The following is a 26,191-nucleotide window of genomic DNA, read 5'->3' on the forward strand; positions in this document are numbered from 1 at the left end:
TCCCGGAAGATGGCGGCGGCTGGAGGAGGAGGGGAGCGCGAGAGCGGCGAGAAGTCCCCCCTTCTGCCCGGGGGGGAGACCCCGGGTCTGGGGCCAGAGGCTGTTGCTAGGCCGGCCGCCGGGATGGGGGCAGGTGAGAGTGGCGGGAGCGGCCCTGTTGGGAACGGCCTGTGATCAATATATGCGCACCTATGCCAATATATGGGGAGGGGCAGGTGAGAGGGGACACTCACCCCTTGGGGGTGGGAGTGTGGGTGACCCAGGGGGCAGAGGCTGTTGCTAGGCTGAGCCCCAGGACGGGGCAGTTCGTTCAGTCTTATTGTGGGGGGGGTGGTGGCAGGGGTTGTGAAATGTGTATGCATGTTTGTCAGTATACGGGAGGGGTAGTCATCCTGAAGGTAAGTGGGAGACCCAGGGGTCAGAGGCTGTTGCTGGACTTGTTCCTCGGATGGGGCAGCTGACTGAATCGTTGTGGGCGGGGGTAGTAATATGCATATACATGTTTGTCAGTATATGTGTAGGGGCAGGTGAGTGGGAGACCCTGGGACCCAAGGCTATTGCCCAACTGCAAAAGTGGGTGCTGCAGATGCTGGAGATTCGTGTCAAGACTAGAGTGGTGCTGGAAAAGCACAGCAGGTCAGGCAGCATCCGAGGAGCAGGGAAATCAATGTTTCGGGGCTGGTCAGCTCACTGGTCTTGGTGGGGTGGTGTGGTGTAACATATATTTAAATCTGTGTCAATATATTTTGAGGATCTGCTGAGAGGCTATTAATCCCTGGTGTGATTGGGAGAGCCTGGGGCCAGAGACTGTTGCTAGGCTGGCCCCCAGGATGGGGCAGCTCACTGATTCTTTGGTTGACGAGAGGGTTGATAATATATGTATTTATGTTTTTCAGTATACGGGAAGGGGCAGGTGTGATGAGTGTTCAACCCTGGAGTGATTGGGAGAGTGTGGGGCCAGAGGCTGTAGCTAGATTGGGCCTCATGATGGGGCAGCTTATTGAGTATTTGCAAGGGACAAAGGATGGGGTAATGCGCACACATGTTGATATATTTGGAGGAGCAGGTAGAGGGCTATTTGTCCTGGGGGCAGTGTGGGACCTTGGGGCTACAGGCTATTGTTAGGCAGCATCCTTGATTTGGGGAAGGGAGCTGCAGATGAATGGGGCAGGGGTTTGGGAGAGGTGTAACACAAATACATATATATCAGTGCGTAGGGAAGAGGCAGGTGAGTGTGTGGCATATTCCTGCGGCGTAATGCTATTGTTAGGCTTAGCTCTTGGATAGGCATTGTTTAGTGGGATGGGTGGGCTGTATGCACGTCAATATATGGCGAGGGTTAGGTAAAGATGTTCTGCACTCTCTTACTGAGGCTGTTCTGGACCGGCCCCTGGGATGGGGGTGCAGGTGAGAACACCTGAGACGGTTTGGGGAGGAGAGAGGTGGTCAGAGAATATACATCAATATATGGGGACAGCCAGGCGAGGGGGGTTGTATATGTGGAGAGTGAATCCTGGGGCAGTGGTCAGAGGCTGTTGCTAGGTTGCCCCTGGGGACAGGAGTTAATGTGGGGGTGTGGATGGGGATTGAGGTTGAATACAAATAGGTGCACAAATATACTGGGTGCTTTTGTGGCCTGGAATGTGGATATCAGTAGACCAGGGTGTGAGCTCCTGGTGAACATTAGTAAATGTGAGGGATGAGTATGTCACAAGGTTGCTAGGGGGATTTGAGATGGGGGGGTGCAGGGAGGGGTGGGATGAGAGCTGTGCTACAGGGTAGTTGATTGTTGGGTCCAGCATTGATCCCTCCCATTCCCAGTTGCCTCCCGGGAGAAGCTGGTAGTGAGCTGCCTTCTTGAACTGCTGTAGGGTAGACCCATAATGTCCCGCAAGGAAGAAATTCCCAGGATTCTGACACATTGACGCTGAAGAAACGGCCAATATATTTCTGAATTGGGGTGAGGAGGGGCTCGGAGGTGGACTTGCAGGGGCTGTTATTTTCATGTATCTGCTACCCCTTGTCCTTCAGGGTGTAAGTGGGCCATAGAGGTTTGGGAAGGTGCTTTCTGAGGACCCTCGGAGTTTCTGCAGTGCGTCTTGTAGACGGCACACACTGCTGCTACTAAGCGCTGGGGGCTGAAGGGAGGGCAGGCAGAGGTGTTTGTGGGTGTGATACCAATCGAGCCGGGGGGGTGGGGGGGGGGGGTGTTGCTTTGACCCTGGTCAGTGTTGAGCTTCCAGAGTGTTGTCGGAATTGCCCCCCATTCAGGGGCAAGTGGGGAATATTCCTTCACCCTCCTGACTTGTGCCTTGGTGGGACAGGGCTTTGGGGGGAGTCAGGAGGGGAGTTACTCACTGCAGGATTCCCAGCCTCTGTCCCCGATGGTGGGACAGGGCTTTGGGGGGAGAGTCAGGAGGGGAGTTACTCGCTGCAGGATTCCCAGCCTCTGTCCCCGATGGTGGGACAGGGCTTTGGGGGGAGAGTCAGGAGGGGAGTTACTCGCTGCAGGATTCCCAGCCTCTGTCCCCGATGGTGGGACAGGGCTTTGGGGGGAGAGTCAGGAGGGGAGTTACTCGCTGCAGGATTCCCAGCCTCTGTCCCCGATGGTGGGACAGGGCTTTGGGGGGAGAGTCAGGAGGGGAGTTACTCGCTGCAGGATTCCCAGGCTCTACCCTGCCCTTGTAGCCGCTGGGTTTATATGGGACTGGGTCCGGGTCAGTTTCTGGTCAACGGTAACCCCAGGATGTTGATAGTGGGGGGAGGAGAGATTCAGTGATGGAACCTCGGAGGTGGGGTGTGGTGATGGTTCGATTCTCTCTTGTTTGGGACTTGGGCATTGACTGGAATTAATAGCCGTGAACGTGACAGCCAGACAGGTGGGATTGGCTCATATTCCACCCACACTGTGTCGTTCTTCCTCATTATTGAGGTTTTGAACGGGGAATTCCAGATAGGCATAGCTCCACTTGGAACAGAAACTACAGCCTCTGCTCATCGAGTAAACACACCCCTGCACAACATCAACATACCCACTCCAACCTCTCCACTGTCCCCCATCAGTGATACATGTATTTATGTTTTTCAGTATATGGGAAGGGGCAGGTGAGAGGGGTATTCAGCCCTGGAGTGATTGGGAGAGTGTGTGGCCAGAGGCTGTTGCTAGATTGGGCCTCATGATGGGGCAGCTCATTGAATCTTGGCAGGGTTCAATGGGATGGGGTAATGCGTGCACATGTTGATATATTTGGAGGGACAGCACAGGGTCAGATACAGAGTACAGCTCCCTCTACACTGTCCCCTCCCAGCACGGGATGAGTTGCAGAGTAAGGCTCCCTCCAAACTGGTGTGCAGAGGCTGCAGCACATCTCTGGTTGGGAGGGAGTGCATAGGCCAGAGAGGGGTACAGAGATAGGGAGGGGGAGTATGGGCTGGAAGGGGTTACACAGATGGGGAGGGGTGTGGAGGGTTACAGAGATAGGGAAGGGGTGTAGGGAGTAACAGAAATAGGGAGGGGGAGTATGGGCTAGAAGGGGTTACACATAGGGAGGGGGTGTGGGGGGTTACAGAGATAGGGAGGGGGTGTAGGGGCTGGAAGGGGTTACAATGATAGGGATGGGGTGTAGGGGGTAACAGATAGGGATGAGGTGTAGGGGCTGGAAGGGGTTAACAAATAGGGAGGGGTGTAGGGGGTAACAAATAGGTAGGGGCTGGAAGGGGTTAACAAATAGGGGGGTGTAGGGGGTAACAGAAGTAGGGACAGGGTGTAGGGGGTAACAGGGAGGGGTTTTAGGGGGTAACAGAAATAGAGAGGTGTTGTAGGGGGTAACAGGGAGGGGGTGTAGGGGCTGGAAAGGGTAACAAATAGGGTGGAGGTGTAGGGGGTAACAGATGGGGAGGGGGTTGCAGGCGGGTTACAGAGAGCGAGGGAAGGGGTTGCAGTAGTGGTGGTGGTGTGTGTATGTGTTGGTACTGGCTGCAGTAACCCTCCTCTCCCTCTCTCCTTAGCGGTATTCCCGGAGTTCCCAGAGAGCGTTCCGACCATGTTCCCTGGTGAGGACCCCCCACCGTACTCCCCCCTGACCAGCCCCGAGAGCGGGGGCAGCCCCGTTATTAATTGCCGTGTGTGCCAAACCCTCATCAACGTGGAGGGCAAGATGCATCAGCACGTGGTGAAGTGTGCCATCTGTAACGAGGCCACGGTGAGGGCAGGAGGGGGCGGGGGCGAGCCGTGTGGGGGTAACTGAAAACGCGGGCATCGGTGGCGGTGTTGAGGGGGTGGGTGGGTGGGTGAGCTGAGAACGTGGTTGTGGGGGTGAGCAGGGAATGCAGGGGGAGGGGTGACAGGTTTGACCGAGCAGTGGTCGGTCAGCACTGACTGACCTGATGGGAGAGGCGGGGGTGTGCTCAGCTGTAATTCCACACAATCCGACCCTCTCCATCATCATTCCCTCGGGAAGTAACGGTGTTTCTCTCCTTGTCTCCCCCTCCCCACTTTGTTAATGTCCTGTGCTCCCTTGCTCACCCTACCTCGTGCCCTCCCTCCCTCCTTTGCTCTCCATCCCTCCCTCGCTCTCTGCCCACCCGTCACTCTCCCCCTCTCTCTCCCTCCCCCTGTCCCTCCCTCTCTCTCTCTCTCTCTCTCTCTGCCCGTCTCCCTCCCTCTCTCTCTCTCTCCCACCCCCCCGCCCATCTCCCTCGCTCTCTCCCTGTCCCCTGTCCATCACCCTCGGCCCCAGTCCCCTGCCCCCTTGCCCTCGCCCTCGGCACCCTGCCTCCCCCTCGGACCCCGCCCCCTCGCCCATTGCCCCTCGGTCTCGCCTCCTTGCCCCTCGCTCTCACGCCCTGCTCCTTGCCCTCGCTCTCGCCCCCTGCCCCTCGATCCTCACCCTCGCTCTTGCCCCTCGCCCCCACCCCTCGCTTTCGCCCCCTGCCCTTCACCCTCGTGCTCACCCACTGCCCCTCGCGCTCCCCCCCGCCCCTTACCCCGGGGCCCTTCGGCCCTTTGCCCCTCACTCTCACCCCCCCTGCCCCTCGCCCTTCGCCCCCACCCCCTCGCCCTTGCCCCTCGCCCCCTCGCTCTCGCCCCCTCAACCCATCGCCCTCGCTCTTGCACCCTTGCTCTTGCCCTCTCTCTCTCTCTCTTCCTGCCCCTCTCCCTCTCACACTTTCTCTCTCTCTCTCTCCCCCTGCACGTCTCCCTCGCTCTCTCTCTCTCTCTCTCCCTCCCTCCCTGTCTCTCTCTCTCTCTCTCGCCCCCTGCCCCTCGTCCTCACTCTCTCTCTTTCTCGCCCTCGTGCTCTCTCTCTCTCTCTCTCCCTGTCCCTCTCCCTCACTCTCTTTCTCTCCCTCACTCTCTCTCTCTCTCCCTCCCCCTCTGCCCGTCTCCCTCTCTCTCTCTCTCCCCCTCCCTGCCCGTCTCTCTCTCTCTCTATTGCCCCCTGCCCCTCGTCCTCACTCTCTCTCTTTCTCGCCCTCGTGCTCTCTCTTTCTCTCTCCCTGCCCATCTCCCTCTCTCGCTCTCTCTCTCTCTCTCTCTCCCCCCCCGCCCATCTCCCTCTCTCGCTCTCTCTCTCTCTCCCCCCCCGCCCATCTCCCTCGCGCGCTCTCTCAGTTCTCTCTCTGTCTCTCTCCCTCGTTCTCTCCCTCTCTCTGTCCCTGCCCCCCTCCCTCACTCTCTCTCACTCTCCCTGCCCCTCTTCCTCTCCCTGCTCCTCTCCCTCACACTCTCTCTCTCTCTCTCTCTCCCCCAGTCCGTCTCCCTCGCTCGCGCTCTCTCTCTCACTCTCTCACTCTCTCGCTCTCTCTCTCTCTCCCCCAGTCCGTCTCCCTCGCTCTCTCTCTCTCCCTCCCTGCCCGTCTCCCTTCCTTGCTCTCTCTCTCTCTCCCCCTGCCCGTCTCGCGCGCTCTCTCTCTCTCTCTCTCTCTCTCTCTCTCTCTCTCCCTGCCCGTCTCCCTCGCTCTCTCTCTCTCTCCCCGTCTCCCTCGCGCGCTCTCTCTCTCTCTCTCTCACTCTCCCTCTCTCTCTCTCACTCTCCCTCTCTCTCTCACTCTCACTCAGTCTCCCTCGCTCTCCCTCTCTCTCTCTGCCCATCTCCCCCCTCTCTCTCTCCCTGCCTGTCTCCCTCACACTCTCTCTCTCTCTCTCTCTCTCTCTTCCCCCCCACCCATCTTCCTCGCTCTCTCTCCATGCCCGTCTCCCTCACACACTCTCTCTCTTTCTCTCTCTCTCTCTCTCTCTCTCTCTCCCCCCCCCGCCCCCCCCCCCCCCCCCCCCCCCCTCTCCCTGCCTGCCTGCCTATCTCCCTCGTGCTCTCTCTCTCTCTCTCTCTGTGACCGCCCTTCTCCCTCCCTCGCTCGCTCACTCCTGGGCAGCCCAAGTCACTTGTCCTCTCTCTCACGCTTGTCTGTGTTTCTCTCTCCCTCGCTGCAGCCCATTAAGAATGCTCCGTTTGGGAAGAAGTATGTCCGCTGTCCCTGTAACTGTCTGCTCATCTGTAAAGTCACCTCTCAGAGAATTGCCTGCCCTCGACCTTACTGGTGAGACACAACTACCTTCATCCCATTTCTACACCCCCAGTTCACGTACAGATATCTCCCTGAGAGAGGGGGGTGTCTGAGAGATGACTTTCATTGTCCAGATATGTCCCTGAAAGAGACAGACAGAGAGGGAGAGTGAGAGACAGAGAGAACTGAGAGACACCAGTCAGTGGCTTTCATATTTGAGTTGCTATTGTCTACAGGTTTAGTACCAGAGGAGTGGAGGATTGCAAATGTTGTGCTCTTGTTGAAGAAGGGCAGTAGAGATGACCCCGGTAAGTACAGACCAGTGAGCCTTGCATCTGTTGTAGGAAAAGTTTTGGAAAGGATTACGAGAGATCGGATTTATAATCATCTAGCAACTAACAAGTTGATTTCAGATAGTCAACATGGTTTTGTCAAGGGCAGGGCATGTCTCACTAACCTCTGAGATTTTTGAGAAGGTGACCAAACATGTGGATGAGGGTAGGGCAGTTGATGTGGTGTACATGGACCTCCATAAAGGTTCCACATGGTAGGTTGTTGGCGAAAATGCAGAGGCATGGGATTTAGCAGTTTGGATTAGAAACTGGCTTTCTAAAAGAAGGAAGCGAGTGGTGATTGATGGAAAATATTCAGCCTGGAGTCCAGTTACTAGTGGTGTGCCACAAAGATCTGTTTTGGGACCACTGCTGTTTGTCATTTTTATAAAAGACTTAGATGTAGGCATAGGTGGATGGATTAGTAAATTTGCAGACGACGCTAAAGTCAGTGGAGTACTGGACAGTTTGGAAGAATGTTACAGATTGCAGGAGGACTTGGATAAACTGCAGAATTGGGCTGAGAGGTGGCAAATGGAGTTCAATGCAGCTAAAGGTGAGGTGATGCACTTTGGGAAGAGTAACAGGATGGCAGAGTACTGGGTCAATGGAAAGATTCTTGGTAGTGTGGATGTGCAGAGGGATCTAGGAGTCCATGTGCATAAATCCCTGAATGTTGCAACCCAGGTGTATAGTGCTGTTAAGAAGGCACACGGTGTGTTAGGTTTCATTAGTAGAGGGATTGAGTTCCAGAACCGCAATATCATGCTGCAACTATACAAAACACTGGTGCGGCCACACTTGGAATATTGTGTACAGTTCTGGTCGCCCCATCATAGAAAGGATGTGGAAACATTGGAAAAGGTGCAGAGGAGATTTACCGGATGTTGCCTGGTCTGGAGGGAAGATCTTATGAGGAAAGGCTGAGAGACTTAGGTCTGTTCTCATTGGAAAGAAGGCGGTTAAGGGGGGGATTTGATAGGGACATAAAAGATGATCGGAGGATTGGACAGGGTGTAAAGTACAAGTCTTTTTACTAGGTTACAATGGATAAGTACATGGATGATGATGGACTTAGATTAGTTCACGGGTCGGTGCAATATCGAGGGCTGAAGGGCCTGGTCTGTGCTGTGTTGTTCTGTGAGAATACAGATATTTCCCGAAGGGAGAGTCACCAATGTACAGCTATCTCCCTGAGAGAGAGGGCTGAGAGACACCAGTCAGTGTGCAGTTATCTCCCTGAGAGAGCAGATTGAGAGACACCAGTCAATGTACAGTGTCCAGATATCTCCCTGAGAGAGAGGGGACTGAGAGACACCAGTCAGTGTGCAGATATCTCCCTGAGAGAGGGTTGAGAGACACCAGTCAGTGTACAGATATCTCCCTGAAAGAGGGAGAGAGGGTTGAGAGACACCAGTCAGTGTACAGATATCTCCCTGAGAGAGAGAATGGACTGAGAGACACCAGTCAGTGTACAGATATCTCCCTGAAAGAGAGGAGGACTGAGACACCAGTCAGTATACAGATACCTCCCTGAGAGCAGACTAAGAGACACCAGTCAGTGTACAGATATCTCACTGAGAGAGAGAGAGAGAGGACTGAGAGACACCAGTCAGTGTACAGATATCTCCCTGAGAGAGAGAGAGAGAGGACTGAGAGACACCAGTCAGTGTACAGATATCTCCCTGAGAGAGAGAGAGAGGGGACTGAGAGACACCAGTCAGTGTACAGATATCTCCCTGAGAGGGGAGGGAGAGTTAACAGTCAGTGTACGGATACCTTCCTAAGATAGATAAAGACGAGTAAGAGTTGAGTCAGTGTACGATATGTCCCTGAGAGAGGGGGGACTGCGGGATGCCGGTCTGTGTCCCTAAGACAGAAAGAGGGAACTGAGAGACATCTGTCAGTGTTCAGATAACTTCCTGAGAAATGGAGAGGCAACTTACAATCTCCAGTCAGTGTAATGCTGCCTCTCTGTGTGTGAGATGGAGAGAGAGAGAGAGAGAGGACTGAGATACTAGTCAGCGCACAAAGATCTCCCTGAAAGAGGGGACTGAGATACTGTTCAGTGTACAGATATCTCCCAGAGAGAAAGAGAGAGGGGATTGAGAGACGCCAGTCAGTGTGTGGGTATCTCTCAGAGAGAGAGACAGACAGACAGACAGACACACACACACACACACACACACACACACACACACACACACACACACACGAGTGAGAGATTGCAGTCAGTACACGTTCTTCTCCCTGAGAGAGAGTGTGAGGTCTGGGAAACACCAGTGCAGTGAGGTCTTCCTGAGAAGGAACTGAGAGGCACCGGTCAGTGTACAGATATCTCCCTGAGAGAGAGAGAGAGAGAGAGAGAGGGGACTGAGAGACACCAGTCACTGTACAGATATCTCCCTGAGAGAGAGAGAGGGCATTGAGAGACACTAGTCAGTGTACAGATATATCCTTAGAGAGAGAGAGAGGACTGAGAGACATCAGTCAGTGTACAGATATCTCCCTGAGATACAGGACTGAGACATACCATCAGTGTACAGCAATCTCTCTGAGAGCGAGAGGACTGAGAGACACCAATCAGTGTGCAGATATCTCCCTGAGACAGGGAGGGGGGACAGAGACACCAGTCAGTGTGCCGATATCTCCGAGAGGGAGTGAAATGAGAGACACCAGTCAGTGTATAGCTATCTCCCTGAGAGAGGGGGGGTCTGAGACACACCACTCACTATACAGGGATCTCCCTCAGAGAGAGGGGACTGAGACACCAGTCAGTGTACAGATATCTCCCTGAGAGAGAGAGGGGACTGAGACACACCACTCACTATACAGGGATCTCCCTCAGAGAGAGGGGACTGAGAGACACCAGTCAGTGTATAGCTATCTCCCTGAGAGAGGGGGGGTCTGAGACACACCACTCACTATACAGGGATCTCCCTCAGAGAGAGGGGACTGAGAGACACCAGTCAGTGTACAGATATCTCCCTGAGAGAGAGAGGGGACTGAGAGACACCAGTCAGTGTGCAGATATCTCCCTGAGAGGGAGGGGACTGAGAGACACCAGTCAGTGTACAGATATCTCCCTGAGAGGGAGGGGACTGAGAGACACCAGTCAGTGTACAGATATACCTCCCTGAGAGAGAGGGGGGGACGGGACTGACGGATGCCAGGCAGTGTCCAGATATCTCCTTGAGAAATGGAGAAACAGAGAAATATCAGCCAGCGTACAGATATTTCCCTCAGAATGAGAGGGGACTGAGAGACACCAGTCAGTGTGCAGATATCTCCCTGAGAGAGAGGAGGACTGAGACACCAGTCAGTATACAGATACCGCCCTGAGAGCAGACTGAGAGATACTAGTCAGTGTACAGATGTCTCCCTGAGAGAGAGAGGGGGGACTGAGAGACACCAGTCAGTGTACAGGTATCTCTCTGAGATAGAGAGAGAGAGAGAGGAGTGAGAGACACCAGTCAGTGTATAGCTGTCTCCCTGAGAGAGAGGAGGACTGACAGTCAGTCTACAGATATCTCCCTGAGAGACACCAGTCAGTGTACAGATATCTCCCTGAGAGAGAGGGGGGACTGAGAGACACCAGTCAGTGTGCAGATATCTCCCTGAGAGACAGAGGGGGACGGGACTGACGGGTGCCAGTCAGTGTCCAGATATCTCCTTGAGAAATGGAGAAACAGAGAAATACCAGCCAGTGTACGGATATTTCCCTCAGAATGAGAGGGGCCTGAGAGACACCAGTCAGTGTACAGATTTCTCCCTGAGAGAGAGAGGGGACTGAGAGACACCAGTCAGTTTGGAGATATCTCCCTGAGAGAGAGGGGACTGAGAGACACCAGTCAGTATACAGATATATCCCCGAGAGAGAGAGGATTGAGAGATACCACTCAGTGTACAGGTATCTCCCTGAGAGAGAGAGAGGGGACTGAGAGACACCAGTCAGTGTACAGATATATCCCTGAGAGAGAGAGGATTGAGAGATACCACTCAGTGTACAGGTATCTCCCTGAGAGGGGTGGGAGAGTTAACAGTCAGTATACGGATACCTTCCTAAGACAGATAAAGATGAGTAAGAGTTGAGTCAGTGTACGATATGTCCCTGAGAGAGGGGGGACTGCGGGATGCCGGTCTGTGTCCCTAAGACAGAAAGAGGGAACTGAGAGACATCTGTCAGTGTTCAGATAACTTCCTGAGAAATGGAGAGGCAACTTACAATCTCCAGTCAGTGTAATGCTGCCTCTCTGTGTGTGAGATGGAGAGAGAGAGAGAGGACTGAGATACTAGTCAGCGCACAAAGATCTCCCTGAAAGAGGGGACTGAGATACTGTTCAGTGTACAGATATCTCCCTGAGAGAAAGAGAGAGGGGATTGAGAGACGCCAGTCAGTGTGTGGGTATCTCTCAGAGAGAGAGAGAAACACACACACGAGTGAGAGATTGCCGTCAGTACACGTTCTTCTCCCTGAGAGAGAGAGTGTGAGGTCTGAGAGACACAAGTGCAGAGAGGTCTTCCTGAGAAGGAACTGAGACACCAGTCAGTGTACAGATATCTCCCTGAGAGAGAGCGAGAGGACTGAGAGACACCAGTCAGTGTACAGATATCTCCCTGAGAGAGAGAGAGGACTGAGAGACACCAGTCAGTGTACAGATGTCTCCCTGAAAGAGAGGGGATCTGAGACACACCATTCACTATACAGGGATCTCCCTCAGAGAGAGGGGGACTGACAGACACCAGTCAGTGTACAGATATCTCCCTGAGAGAGGGCTGAGAGACACCAGTCAGCGTGCAGATATCTCCCTGAGAGAGAGAGAGAGGACTGAGAGACACTAGTCAGTGTACAGATATCTTCCTGAGAGAGAGAGGGGACTGAGAGACACCAGTCAGTGTACAGATATCTCCCTGAGAGAGAGAGAGAGAGGACTGAGAGACACCAGTCAGTGTACACGTATCTCCCTGAGAGAGAGAGGGGACTGAGAGACACCAGTCGGTTTGCAGATATCTCCCTGAGAGAAAGAGAGAGGGGATTGAGAGACGCCAGTAAGTGTGTGGGTATCTCTCAGGCAGAGAGAGAGAGAGAGAGACACACACACACGAGTGAGAGATTGCAGTCAGTACACGTTCTTCTCCCTGAGAGAGTGTGTGACGTCTGAGAGACACCAGTGCAGAGAGGTCTTCCTGAGAAGGAACTGAGAGACACCAGTCCATGTACAGATATCTCCCTGAGAGAGAGAGAGAGAGAGAGAGAGGACTGAGAGACACTAGTCAGTGTACAGATATCTCCTTGAGAAATGGAGAAACAGAGAAATACCAGCCAGTGTACAGATATTTCCCTCAGAATGAGAGGGGCCTGAGAGACACCAGTCAGTGTACAGATATTTCCCTCAGAATGAGAGGGGCCTGAGAGACACCAGTCAGTGTACAGATTTCTCCCTGAGAGAGAGAGGGGACTGAGAGACACCAGTCAGTTTGGAGATATCTCCCTGAGAGGGAGGGGACTGAGAGACACCAGTCAGTATACAGATACCTCCCTGAGACCAGACTGAGAGACACCAGTCAGTGTACAGATATCTCCCCGAGAGAGAGAGGATTGAGAGATACCACTCAGTGTACAGGTATCTCCCTGAGAGGGGAGGGAGAGTTAACAGTCAGTGTACGGATACCTTCCTAAGACAGATAAAGACGAGTAAGAGTTGAGTCAGTGCACAGATATGTCCCTGAGAGAGGGGGGACTGCGGGATGCCGGTCTGTGTCCCTAAGACAGAAAGAGGGAACTGAGAGACATCTGTCAGTGTTCAGATAACTTCCTGAGAAATGGAGAGGCAACTTACAATCTCCAGTCAGTGTAATGCTGCCTCTCTGTGTGTGAGATGGAGAGAGAGAGAGGACTGAGATACTAGTCAGCGCACAAAGATCTCCCTGAAAGAGGGGACTGAGATACTGTTCGGTGTACAGATATCTCCCTGAGAGAAAGAGAGAGGGGATTGAGAGACACCAGTCAGTGTGTGGGTATCTCTGAGAGAGAGAGACACAGACACACACACACACGAGTGAGAGATTGCAGTCAGTACACGTTCTTCTCCCTGAGAGAGAGTGTGAGGTCTGAGAGACACCAGTGCAGAGAGGTCTTCCTGAGAAGGAACTGAGAGACACCAGTCAGTGTACAGATATCTCCCTGCGAGAGAGAGAGAGAGAGAGAGAGAGAGAGAGAACTGAGAGACACCAGTCAGTGTACAGGTATCTCCCAGAGAGTGCCTGAGTGAGGGCAGACTGTGAGAGACCAGTCATTGTGCAGATATCTCCGTGAGTGAGAGAGAGGGGACTGAGAGACACCAGTCAGTTACACATATCCCCAAGAGAGAGAGAGAGAGAGGGGATGACTGAGAGTCGCCAGTTAGTGTGTAGACAGCTCCCTGAGAGAGACCGAGCCAGAGAGACAGTGGTGGGGGTGGGGAAACTGAGACACACCAGTTCACGTACGTGAATATGATGTGAATTGTACATGTGTGTAGTGAGCTGCAGCTTGGGGAAGTGGAGTCAGAGTGAAACTGGAGTGGGGGGGGGACGGGACGAAGTCAGTGCAATGGGGATTTCGGATCCGCCAGTAGCAGGAAGTGTCTGGTGGTTGGTTCTAAGGTAACATTGGAAATAGGGTTGGAGATGGTGCATATCCTCAGTATTTATTGGCTTTACTCATTCATTGGATGTGACTGGCCCAGCTAGTATTATTACCCTGTCCCTAAATCCCCCTCGGGTATTTCGAGAGTCAGTCCCGTTGCTGTGGATCTGGACTCACATGTTGACCAGACCTGGTAAGGAAGGATGTTCGTTCCCTGAAAGATGGGGTTTTCCCCCAACCGTCGACAATCATGGATGGTATTAGATTCCTCATTCCCGATTATTGATCACGAATGTGAGTCCTCCCCTGTGCGGAGGCGGGATTCCAAACCCGGTCTCCAGAACCTTCCCTGGCGGCCATGGATTGACAGCGCAGCGTTAGTACCAGCAGCACCTTGCCTCGCCCTGGCCTTCGGTGGTGTGTAGTGAGGGCAGCTGAATGACTGACCGAGTTCAGGCATTCCTCAGGCACTGTTTGATTATCGCGTGGTCCGTGTTCAAAGAGGGAAGCACGCAGCCACGTCTTAACGCTACCCACTCCGAAAGATCAATGGTAGCCTCAGTGTGATCATTCATGGAGATAGTTCTGAATGGCCTTCTGTTCCTGTGTAACAGGCTGGAGGACGGAGGGGCTGAATGGTCTCCTGTTCCTGTGGGTCAGGTTGGGCAGTGAGGGAGGGGCTGAATGGCCGCCTGTTCCTGTGCTGTAGGCTTGAGGGGAGTGTGGGGAGGTCGCATGAAGGTGTGCATGTATCTTTTGACTGCCCTGTGCTTTGTCTCCTCTGATCTGAACTCTCTACACCTGTCTCTCTCTCTCTCTCTCTCCCCCTCCATCTGACGTTGTGCACACAGTAAGAGGATAATAAACCTGGGACCCATCCACCCCGGACCAACCAGCCCGGAGCCCCAGCCCTCTGGAACCCGGGTTATCTGCGGGCATTGTAAAAACACATTCCTGGTAAGGTGTGAGTTAGTGACGGGACGGGACTCTGTCTGTGTGCGTGCGTGCGAGCGGGCCCAGTTGGGGCTAGGGCTGTGCTTGTGTGCATGTATGTGTACTTGTGCATGCCGGGGACAGGGGAGCTGTGTGTGCATGCGTGCACGATTGCTGGGGACGGAGGTGTGTGTGTGTGTGTCGGGAGCAGGGCTGTGTGTGTGTGAGAGAAATTGCTGGGGACAGAGCTGTGTGTGTGAGATTGTTGGGGACGGATTTGGGTGTGTGTGTCAGGAGCAGGGGTGTGTGTCTGTGTGCGTGATTGCCAGGGACGGGGCGCTGTGTGTGTGTGTGTGTCGGGGACAGGGCTCTGTGTGTGTGTTGGGGACTGGGGAGTTTTGTGTGCATGCATGCGCGATTGCTGGGGACGGAGCTATGTGTGTATGCTGGGGATAAGGCTCTGTGTCTGTGTGCATGGTTCCCAAGGACGGGGCTCTGTGTGTGTGTGTGTGTGTGTGTGTGTGTGTCGGGGACAGGGCTCTGTGTGCACACGCGTGCGTGTGTCTATCTGTGTGCACATGCCGGGGACAGTGCTGTGTGCATGTGCGTGTGTGTGTGTCTGTGCGCGCATGCCAGGGACAGTGCTGTGTGCGTGCGTGAGCTTCAGGATGAGCCTGTGCACGTGTGTCAGGGACTGGCTGATCTGTCTGTGCTACGCAGTTACCCATGTGCCGTCCTGGTGACCTGTTCTGTTTTGTGTGCCTTGCAGTGGCGAGAGTTCACAGACAGGACGTTGGCCCGCTGTCCTCACTGTCGACACGTGTAAGTAACCCCTCTGTCTCTTCCTCGGCTTCGCGCTCCAACAGGGTGCCCGTGCCCGCGGGTTCGTACCCTGCCCATGACCCCCGCCACCCCTCCATCTGACGTGGGACTTCTCTGTTTTGTCCTGTAGCTCCTCGATTGGCCGGCAGTATCCACGGCGCCGATGTATGTGGATATTCATGGTGGGATTACTCTTCGCTGTTATCGCTGCTGGCGTGGCGGTGAGTACGGAGTTATTGCCACTCCTTGGGTCCGATCCCCCACCAGTCCTTGCTCCCCTCCCGTACGGGTGTCTGAGACACTGCGGAGTTGAGTGACCTCTGCACGCCCTGTCCTGTCCCCCTGAGATCTGCTCTCTTCCACATTTCCTGCTGTGGGTGAGGGAGGGAGAGCGCTGGACGTGGAGCCGATCTATTCCCAGAGACGACACAACGTGCGCGAAATTCCTCCATTTTGATTTTCGTTTCCCGGCTGACACGCCATAGACCGAATCTGGATTTAACTTGAGAATTACAGACGTGTCCCAGAGATTGCTAAACAGTCAGTGACTCATACAGCCCGGAAACAGGCACTTCGGCCCAACTTGTCCATGCTGACCAGATAGCCGAAATAAATCTATTCCCAGTTGCCAACACTCAGCCCACGCCCCTCTAAAACCTTCCTGTTCATGTCCCCATCCAGGTGTCTTTAAAATGTTGTCAATGTATCAGCCTCCTCCAACTCACCACTGCCCCAAGGCATTCAGTGGTGTTACTGTGTGAGAATCCACCACGATCCACATCCTGAGGGGTTTGCCGTCTCCAAGCAGAGAGAATCAAACCACGTCCGTCACAGTCAGCTTCACCTCCACCTCAGGGTGGCGCAGTGGCTCCGTGGTTGGCACTGCTGCCTCACAGCGCCAGGGACCTGGGTTCAATTCCACCCTCTGGCAACTGTCTGTGTGGGGTTTGCACATTCTCACCGTGTCTGTGTGGACTTCCTCCGGGAGCTGGGGTTTCCCCCGACGGATGTGCAGGTTAGGGTGGATTGGCCATGCTCAATTACCCATAGTGTCCAGGGATGTGCAAGTTAGGGTGGATTGGCTGTGCAAAATTACCCATAGTGTATAGGGATGTTCAGGTTAGGGTGGATTGGCCATACTAAAATACCCACAGTGCGCAGGGATGTGCGGGTTAGGGTGGATTGGCCGTGCAAAATTACCCATAATGCCAGGGATGTGCAGGTTACGGTGGATTGGCCATGCAAAATTACCCATAGTGCCCAAGGATGTGCAGGTTAGGGTGGATTGGCCATGCTAAATTACCCATAGTTTCCCGGGATGTGTAGGTTAGGGTGGCTTGGCCATGCTAAATTACCCATAGTGCCCAGGGATGTGTAGGTTAGGGTGGATAGGCCATGCTAAGTTACCCATAGTTTCCCGGGATGTGTAGGTTAAGGTGGATTGGCAATGCTAAATTCCCCATAGTTTCCCGGGATGTGCAGGTTAAGGTGGACTGGCCACACTAAATTACCCATAGTGCTCGGGAATGTACAGGTTAGGTTAGATTGGCCATAACAAAATACCCATAGTGCGCAGAGATGTGCAGGTTAGGGTGGATTGGTCATGCTAAATTACCCATAGTGCCCAGGGATGTGCAGGTTAGGGTTGATTGGCCGTGCTAAATTTCCCATTGTGCCGAGGGATGTACAGGTTAGGGTGGATTGGCCATGCTAAATTACCCTTCGTGCCCAGGAAGATGCAGTTTAGGGTGGCTTGGCTATGGTAACTTACCCATAGTGCCAGGGAAATGTAGGTTAGGGTGGATTGGCCATGCTAAATTACCCATAGTGCCCAGGGAGGTGCAGGTTTGGTCCATTTGGTGTAGGGGAATGGGTCTGGATGAGTTGCTGTTCAGAGGGTCAATGTGGACTTGTTGGGCTGAAGGGCCAGTTTACATACTGTAGGGATTCTATGAATCTATAAATCTCCACTAAGAGAGAAGCTAACCATCGCCCCCTTGACATTCAATGGCATTACCATTCTTGAGCTCCCCTCCCCTCCCCCTGCCACTATCAACATCCTGAGGGTTACCGTCTCCAACAAGAGAGAATTTAACTCATCGTCCCCTTTACGTTCAATGGTCTTACTATCACTGAATCCCCCCACAATATCCTGGGAGTTACCACTGACCGAAACTGACCCGGACCCAGCCCCATCTAAACACTGCAGGTCAGAGGCTGGGAATCCTGCAGCGAGTAACTCCCCTCCTGACTCCCTCCCCAACGCCTGTCCCACCATCGACAAGGCACAAGTCTAGAAGGTGAGGGAATACTCCCCACTTGCCCCTGGATGGGGTGGCAGCTCTGACAACACTCGAAACTCGACATCGTCTAGGGACAAAGAAGCCCCTCGCTCGATTGGCCCCAGACCCACAAACATCCCCTCCCTCCCTGCACCCCCCAACCCTCAGTAGCAGCAGTGTGTACCGTGTACAAGTCGCACTACAGAAACTCCCCAAGGCTCCTCAGACAGCAACCTTCCCAAAACCCCACGGCCACTTCCACCCTGAAGGACAAGGGGCAGCAGATGCAGGGGGCTGGTGTTCCAGTGTAAGACCCCCCTCTGAGCCCCTCACAGTCCTGACTTGGAAATATTTTGGCCGTTTCTTCAGTGCGGCTGGGTAAGGATCCTGGGATTCCCTCCCTGAGGGCGTTGTGGGTCTACCAGACAGCACATGGACTGCAGCAGTCCAAGGAAGCAGTTTCCACCCCCCTGCCCCCAACACACAAGGGGGGTGACTAGGGACAGGGAGTGGGAGAAAGGCTGTGCCCAGGCGGCACCTTCTCACCCGATTCTTTATCCAAAATCTCCGTTTTCCTTGAATTTGCAAGTTACTTAAACACGACGTTTTAAGCTTGAGCCTTAAATTGAGCTGGGGGAATGCGCGTGATGGTTAATTAGTTTTTTTTGGTCTGTTTTGATCTGGTTGTTTAGTAGAGACGAAAGAAAAAAACCCTTGCAGATGCTGGAATCCAAAGTAGACAGGCACGGGGTTGGGAGAACACAGCAAGCCAGGCAGCATCGGGGGGTGGGGAAGTCGGCGTTTTGGGTGCAACCCGTCTTCGGGACTCGAGCACCCGAAAAGTGTGAGGAGCGAGGTGCTGGGGATGTGTTCCTCCTGCCTGTCTACTTGAAACTAGTTGTTTTGCAGTTTGACTAAGTTGATTTCACGAGATCTCCCATCGGTGCTGCTTTCCCGTGCAGCCTTGTCTGTTGAGGGTGTTAAGTGGTAATTTCTCTTCCTCTGTTTGTCTCTCTCATCCCTCCCCTCTCTCTCCCTCTCTCAGGTATCTACGTGGAGGCAGGCCAGGAGATACCATGGAATCTACGCGGGCTGGGCTGTTCTCATGGTGCTCTCGCTCTGCTGCTTTGCCCGGGCCTGTTACTGGGGCTGCCTGAAAGTCAGCCACCCCATCCAGAGTTTCTCCTGACCTGACGAGGGGAGGCGCAGGAGGTGGGCGAGGGTGAGGGGGGCAGGAAGGGGTGGGAGAGGGAATTGTGGGGATGTGATCGGAACAGTCCCCTTCCTGACCATCCGTGTCCCGAGGGAGTGAGCAGGGTCTCTCGCTAAAGAGTCCACCTCCCCCCGGTCACTGTCAGCAATAACCTCCCCCGCCCTGTAGCCCGCATCCTCCCCACCTCCCCCCCTCACACTACAGGCCCCCCTGTCAATGTCTGGAAAAATAAGCACCTCACACTACAGAGTCCCATTCCTGCCTGCAATGAGCCCTCTCACAGGTCAGGATCCCGTCACCATCTGCAATGAACCCTCTCACAGTGCAGGATCCCATCACTGCCTGCAATAGACCCTCTCACAGCACAGGATCCCATCACCACCTGCAATAGACCCTCTCACAATACAGGATCCTATCACCACCTCTAATACACAGTCCCCAGCCCCAACTATACTGTTTCGTAGCCCCTCTCCAACCCCCACTCTCTTCTGTCTTCATTCACTGCTGCCCCCTTCTTCCATGAGTGGATAGTTGAAATGGATGCACCAGAACGTGAGACACGTCTGGGAACTCATTCCTCGCTCCGGTCCAGATTCGCCCTCCGGCTCCCGGGCCCTGCTTTAAGCTGAGAGCCTCCTGTCCCCAGGGGGCAGCGTCTCTGATCACCACACCATTTCATTACCTCCCTTGAAACACGTTTCCACACATTCCTCAAGGAGGACCAGAGGGAGGCGCTGTTGCCAATGAATGGAACCGTAACTGGGGTCTCTGCCCCCTGGAAAGGGGACCCCTCCCATCCCCGAAACAATGAGCCAATACCCCTGCAAACATGTCACTCCTTGCCCTACAAACTGATTCCCCTGACAAACCAACCCCCATTCCTGTTCCACCTACAAACTGACTCCCCCATGACCAACTGACCCACCCCTCACCCTCCTCTACAAGGTGACCCCCTCTCCTTCACTACAAACTGGCCCCTTCTCCTTCCCTACAAACTGACCCCCCTCCCCTCCCCTACAAACTGACCCCCCTCCCCTACAAACTGACCATCTCCCTTTTCTGTACAAACTGACCATCCCATCCCTTCCCTACAATCTGAGCCCCCTCCACTACAAACTGATCACCTCTTCCCTTTCCCTACAAACTGACCCCCCCCACTACAAACTGACCAGCCTCCACTGCACCGACCACTCCCCTTTCCCTCCAAACCGACCCTCCTCCACTCCAAACTGACCACCTCTCTTTCCCTACGACTGGCTCCCCTCCCCGATAATAGTTTCCCCCACCCACACAAACTGACATCCCACCACCTCCCCTACACTGACAACCCTCCAAACTGACCGCGCTTCACCCTTCCCAACAAACTGTCCCTTCAAACTGAGCCCCCTCCGCTACAAAATGATACCCCCCCTCTTCTACACTCTGACATTCTCCCCCCCCCAGCCCCCACAATAACTGACTCCCCTCCCCCCTCGAAGCTGCTCCCTCCCCCTCGCTAGTCGGTCTTGTTGGAGGTGGGGGTGTGCTGGTACAGGGTTCTCCTGGTAAATGTGGTGCCCTGAGGTTACAGGGTCCTGGATAATTGCTGCACCGGGCAGGAGCAGGTTCCTTTCCTGTCTGTGTTCCCCGCACTCAGTGGTGGTGTCCCTCTGTCTCTGCATATTTATACAAACTTCCAAGTGTCCCAGTTTTGTAAAATGCTGGGGTTACACTAAATGACACTATCCTGTTGCCAGGGTGATGCTGGGTGACAACTGTCCTGTCGTCTGGATGACACCGTCCTGTTGCTAGGGTGACGCTGGGTGACACTGTCCTGTTGCTTGTGTGATGCTGACCTGTTGTTGGGGTGATGCTGTCCTGTCGCCTGGACAGCGTTGGGTGATGCTGTACTGTTGCCTGGGTGACACTGTTCTGTCGCTTGGACGACATTGGGTGATGTCCTGTTGTTGGGGTGACGCTGTCCTGTTGCCGGGGTGATGCTGAGTGACGCTGTCCTGTTGCCAGGGTGACACTTCCCTGTCGCCTGGACGACACTGGGTGACACAGGCGTGTTGCCAGGGTGACGCTGTCTTGTTGTTTGGCTCCTCCACTTCCTGCCTGTTGTGTACCCAAGCATCCACCTTCGGGAGGTGACTGGACTCTCCCGTCCTAGGCACCCCGCAGCTTTCTGTCTGTCTTCATCCTGTAACGAAATCTCCGCCTCTGTCCGGCTCCATCATGTTAACCGCTGTATGCTCATTGTATCATAAGCTCTGTCTGAAACGTTGACGAGAAATCCAAATTTGCTTGAATGTAATAATAAATTAAAACAATTTTAGATCTTCATTCAAGTCTCTGGGGATTTCATCTTTACAGAAGAACCCAGAGACATAAAGAGCAGCAGCAACCTATTGAGTCAGCTCTGACGGATCTGATCCTCCTCAACTACCTACCAACCTCCTGCTCTTGCCCCCTGAATCCCCGTCTGTCTTTCTCTCTATCTCAACCTTGAATACCCTCAATGCCACAACCTGCAATCCTTTCCCCTTGATCCCCCTTCCTCTCTGAAACTTTCTCTCTCTCTCTTTCTCTCTCTCTTTGACGATTCACTCCCCTAGCAAAGTGAAGAAATTCCTCCCCCGGCTGCACTTCTCCTTGCATCTGAGATGATGCCCCTCTGGGTCACAGACACTCCCGCACGAGGGGGAAAGGGAAACGACCTCATTCCATGTCAATCCTGTCTAGATCCCACCGCCCCCCCCCCCCCCCCACCAACCCAAGAATTTTCTGTTCCAATCCAGTCGCCTCTCATTCGTCTTAGCACCCAATGAGTACAGGCCCCAACCGACTTGAGTCCTCCCTCGTCAGACAGTTCCCGGGATCGGCCAGGTGAAACTTCTCTGGACGCCTACTTGCGAACATCTCCGGGACGCCCGCACCCATGAACCCCCGCTGCCTCGTGGCCCACCATTTCGATTCCCCCTCCCATTCTGCGGAGGACAGGTGGATCCTGGGCTTCCTCCGTTGCCACTCCCTCACCACCAGACACCTGGAGGAAGGACGCCTCCTCTTCCGCCTCGGAACGCTTCAGCCCAGGACATCAGTGTGGACTTCTCCAGTTTCCTCATTTTCCCCTTCCCCCACCTCACCCCAGTTCCAACCTTCCAGCTCAGCACCATCCTCATGACCTGTCCTACCTGCCAATCTCCCTTCCCATCTATCCACTGCAACCTCCCCTCTGATCTATCACCTCCATCCACCTATTGCAACCTCAGCCACCTTCTTCCCCAACCCCACCTCCCTCCCATTGATCTCTCCAACCTGGGGATTCACTGCCTGCATTCCTGCTGCAGGACTTTTGCCTAACGATGACTGACGTCGGCTCCAGCCAATAGTGAGGCGACCCGGCGATGACTGACAACAGCCCTGAGCAATGGTGAGGGCGAGGGGCGGGGACCGACGAGTTCTGACCAATGGGGAGGGCGTCGCTCGGTGATTGGCGGTGACCCGCCCAACAGTGAGGTCGTGCCGGCGCTGATTGACAAGGCGGTGACCAATAGGGAGAGTGACGTGATGTGTTGCCCGACCAATGGTGACGGGCGGTGACTGACAATGCCGCCGACCAATAGTGAGGGGGCAGGCGGTGACTAGCGAGTTGCCTGACCAATGTGAAGAGGCGGTGACTGACGGTTGCTTTGACTGTGTGGGCGGTGACTGACTCCCGTTCTGACCATCGGCGAGGGAGATGACTGATGACTGACAACCGCAATAACCAATCATAAGGAGGATCGCTCTTGACTGACAGCAGGTCTGACCATTCATGTTTCCTGATGAAGACCTTACGCTCGCAACGCCGATTCTTCTGCTCTTCGGATGCTGCCTGACTGGCTGAGCTTTTCCAACACCCCACTCTTCGACTCTAATCGCCAGCAGCCGTATTTCAGTGAGGGTAAGTGGCAACAGTCCTGAGCAGTAGCGGGGTGAGGGGCGGTGACTTACTATCGGCCATATCAATACTGAGGGAGTGGGGCGGTGACTGGCAACAGCTACTACCAATAGTAAATGTGAGGGCCCTGACTGACGCTGCGTCTGACCAATCGTGAGACAGAGGGACGGTGACTGACGTTATGGCTGACCAATAGTGTGAGAGCAAGATTGAGAGCATGGGAATACCGAGTTAATAATGCGGCGGCTGACCAATGGTTAGCGTGATCAGTCTTGACTGACGGCACCTATGACCAATAAACAGAGAGCGGGGCGTGACTCACGGCGGGAGAAACGACGTTTTGGGTACAAGCCCTTCATCAGGGATCCGACCAATCGCGAGCGAACGTCGCGTCAATGGGCGGCTACTCTGACCAATCAGGACGGTGATCCGTGCTGACTGAAAGCCGGGCTGATCAATCGCAGATGATGTCCCTGGCACAACAGACCAATAGCGAGAGAGATCTGCGCTGACTGATGGAAGGACCGACCAATAGAATGTGATGCACCGCCCCAATGTTGTGACCTTTGAATCACGTAGAGAAATGAATTTTAAATGATTAAACGAAACACGAAAATAAATGCAATTCACAATTTTCCCTTTATACTCATTGCAGAACATACACTCAAATGAAGCCGAGATTGCAATTGTACTTAGTTCAAGATGTAGTAGATGCTACTGAATTACAATTAAGTGCAGCTTATTTCGAGAAGAAAGAATCACCAATTTGGGAATAGAATAGAATAGAATCCCTACAGTATGGAAGCAGGCAATTCGGCCCAACAGGTCCACACCGACCCTCCAAAGAGTTACCCATCCAGACCCAGTCCTCTATCCTATTTCTCCTGACTCATGCACCTAACCTGCACACTCCCGAGCACTGTGGGCAATCCACCCTAACCTGCACATCCCTGACCATGGTGAGACAATTTGCCATGGGCAATCCACCCTAACCGGCACACTCCTGGACACTACGGGACAATTTAGGATAGCCAATCTACCCTAATCTGCACTTCCCTGGACACTTTGAGCGATTTAGCATGGCAAGTCCTGCACGTCTTTGGAGTGTGAGAAGAAACCGGAGCAAACTTACACAGACATGGGGAGATTGTGGAAACGCCACTCAGATAGGCACCCGAGGCTGGAATTGAACCCTGGACCCTAGTGCTGTGAGGCAGCAGTGCTAACCACAGAGCTACCGTGCCCCATTGCAGGGCTTCTCACAATACTGTCTGCCTCGGGACATCACCTGATGAAATAGACTCTCAGACTACCTGAAATGCTGATTGTAGATGCCCCTGAATGAACCAGGGGCAATGTTTTGTCAACCAAGTCTCTCAGATCCTCAGTGAGAAAAAAAATTCAAAACTGAGATGGTCAATAGGTTTTTTCGTCTCTCTGCCCAGATCTCATTGGCAACATGGATCAGACAAAACTACTGTGTGCCTCCAAAGTTGGGCATTACTTGAAGCAGGAACCAACATTGCAATCAAAGAAATTTTACACTTCCTCTGAAAAAGAAAAATCTGTTGCTTGTGTACTGGTGTGAGGAGGTCACTAGAAGGTAACATGGCACCACTTTATATACCGGAGATTGGGGGAAGAGAATTCAAGAGTCTCTGCGCCTTTGAGGCATCACATGTTAATGAATTAATTAATTCATTCAAATTTCCCTTCAGGACAATGTGTGTTTATTGTAGCCAAAGATGGACGCGCAGACACATGCACAGAAAAATAGAGATGCACGTACGGAAATACACATCACCATGGAGTCACAGAATCAGAGACGCACAGCAGGGACACAGACCGTCTATGCTAACCAGATATCCTCAATTAATCTAGTCGCATTTGCCAGAAATTGGCCCATATCCCTCTAAACCCTTCCTATTCATGTCCCCATCCTGATGCCTTTCAAATGCTCTCATTGTACTAGCCACCGCCTCCACCAAACGTAAACTAAGGGGACATTTCATCGATCATCTCAGCCGAGCCTACAGGGGCGGACATGACCTCCAGTCACCGCCCATTTTAATTCCCCTTCCCACACTCTTTCTGACATGACCATCCTCAGTCTCCTCCATTGCCGTAGCGAATCTGACCACAAATTGTAGGAACAGCATCTCACCTTCCACTTCGGCAGCCTTACAGCCTACAGGACTCAACATTGAGTTCTCCCATTTCAAATCAACTCCCTTCTCTTTCCTTGAATCCCTTCAAACTCCTCTGATCTACACGTCCTTCCAGCTACCAACCAGATACATTCCTCCCATTGACCAACCAGGTTGTACCCTATACCTGTGTGCACTTATCTCCCCACCTCACCACATTGCCCGCTACCCCACCCCCACCCACCCCCTTTATTTGCTGCTCCCCTTCCCTCCATTCCCAGTCCTGCAGAAGTATTGCACTGGAAACGTTGACCTCTCCACCTCCTGACACTGCCTGGCTCTCTGTGTTCTTCCAGCCTCCAGATTGTCTACCTTGGATTCCAGACCTGCAGAGTTTTTTTTTGTCTCCACCACTCCCTCGGACAGCTCATTCCATGCACGTTACTACCTTCTGTGTGAAAATGTTGCCCCTTAGGTCCCTTTTAAACTTTTTTATCTTATACCCTAAACCTGCACTATCTAGATTGGACTCCCCCACCCCAGAGAAAAGACCTTTCTATTGAGCTCATCCATGCCCCTCATGATTTTATAAACCCCTATAACATCACTCCTCAGCCTCTCCCTAACATTGGCAACAACCTTGTAAACATTTTTTCTGAACCTTTCCAAGTTTAACAACATCTTTCATAATTGGAGGGAGAACAGACTTGCACACAGTATTTCAAAAATAGCCGAAACAATGTCCTGTATAGCCGCAACATGACCTCCCAACTGAATAACCATCAGCACTGTATCAACCAAACCCTCTCTAAGCTTCCCATAATCCATGTCCTTCTTCCTGGTGAATACTGAAGTGAAGCACTCATTAAGGACTTCACCCACTTCCTAAGGCTCCACAGATAATCACTCCCCTCTGTTCTGGAATGGACCTGCTCTTTCCCTAGATACGCATTTGCTGTCAACATACAAATGAAATGCCTTGAGATTCTCCTTAATCCTCCTTACCGAGGGCATTTGACGTCGTCCTTTATCCTTCCTACTTTTTGTTTAAGTTATTTCACGTTTCCTGAATATTCTTCAAGGGCTTTGCTTCATTCCTAAACCTTGCATCTGTTTCCATTTTGTTTTTTTACAAACTTAGAATTTCTCTTGTCATCCACAGGTCCTTAACTTTCATCGACACAAGAGCATACGAATTCTGAACTCTGATCCACAGAACCGAGAACATTACAGCGCAGTGCAGGATCTTCAGCCCTCGATGTTGTGCCTACCTGTGGAACCAACCTGAAGCCCATCTAACCTACACTATTCATTCTCATCCATAGGCCTATCCAATGACCATTTAAATACCCATAATGTTGGCGAGACCACAGCTATTGCAGGCAGTGTGTTCTACACCCCG

General features: G+C 53.3%; 1 protein-coding gene across 1 annotated transcript; it reads left to right on the top strand.

Moving 5' to 3' along the window:
• Positions 1-26,191, top strand: pip4p1a (phosphatidylinositol-4,5-bisphosphate 4-phosphatase 1a). The gene is made up of 8 exons (XM_060821729.1): positions 1-133; positions 4,009-4,202; positions 6,434-6,540; positions 14,319-14,424; positions 15,170-15,222; positions 15,353-15,443; positions 18,550-18,726; positions 25,952-26,191. Exons 1-7 carry the CDS (start codon positions 10-12, stop codon positions 18,691-18,693), a joined length of 819 nt encoding a protein of 272 aa, XP_060677712.1. The 5' UTR covers positions 1-9; the 3' UTR covers positions 18,694-18,726; positions 25,952-26,191.

The sequence above is a fragment of the Hemiscyllium ocellatum genome (genome assembly GCF_020745735.1).
Source record: "Hemiscyllium ocellatum isolate sHemOce1 chromosome 27 unlocalized genomic scaffold, sHemOce1.pat.X.cur. SUPER_27_unloc_2, whole genome shotgun sequence".
Lineage (NCBI taxonomy): Eukaryota > Metazoa > Chordata > Chondrichthyes > Orectolobiformes > Hemiscylliidae > Hemiscyllium > Hemiscyllium ocellatum.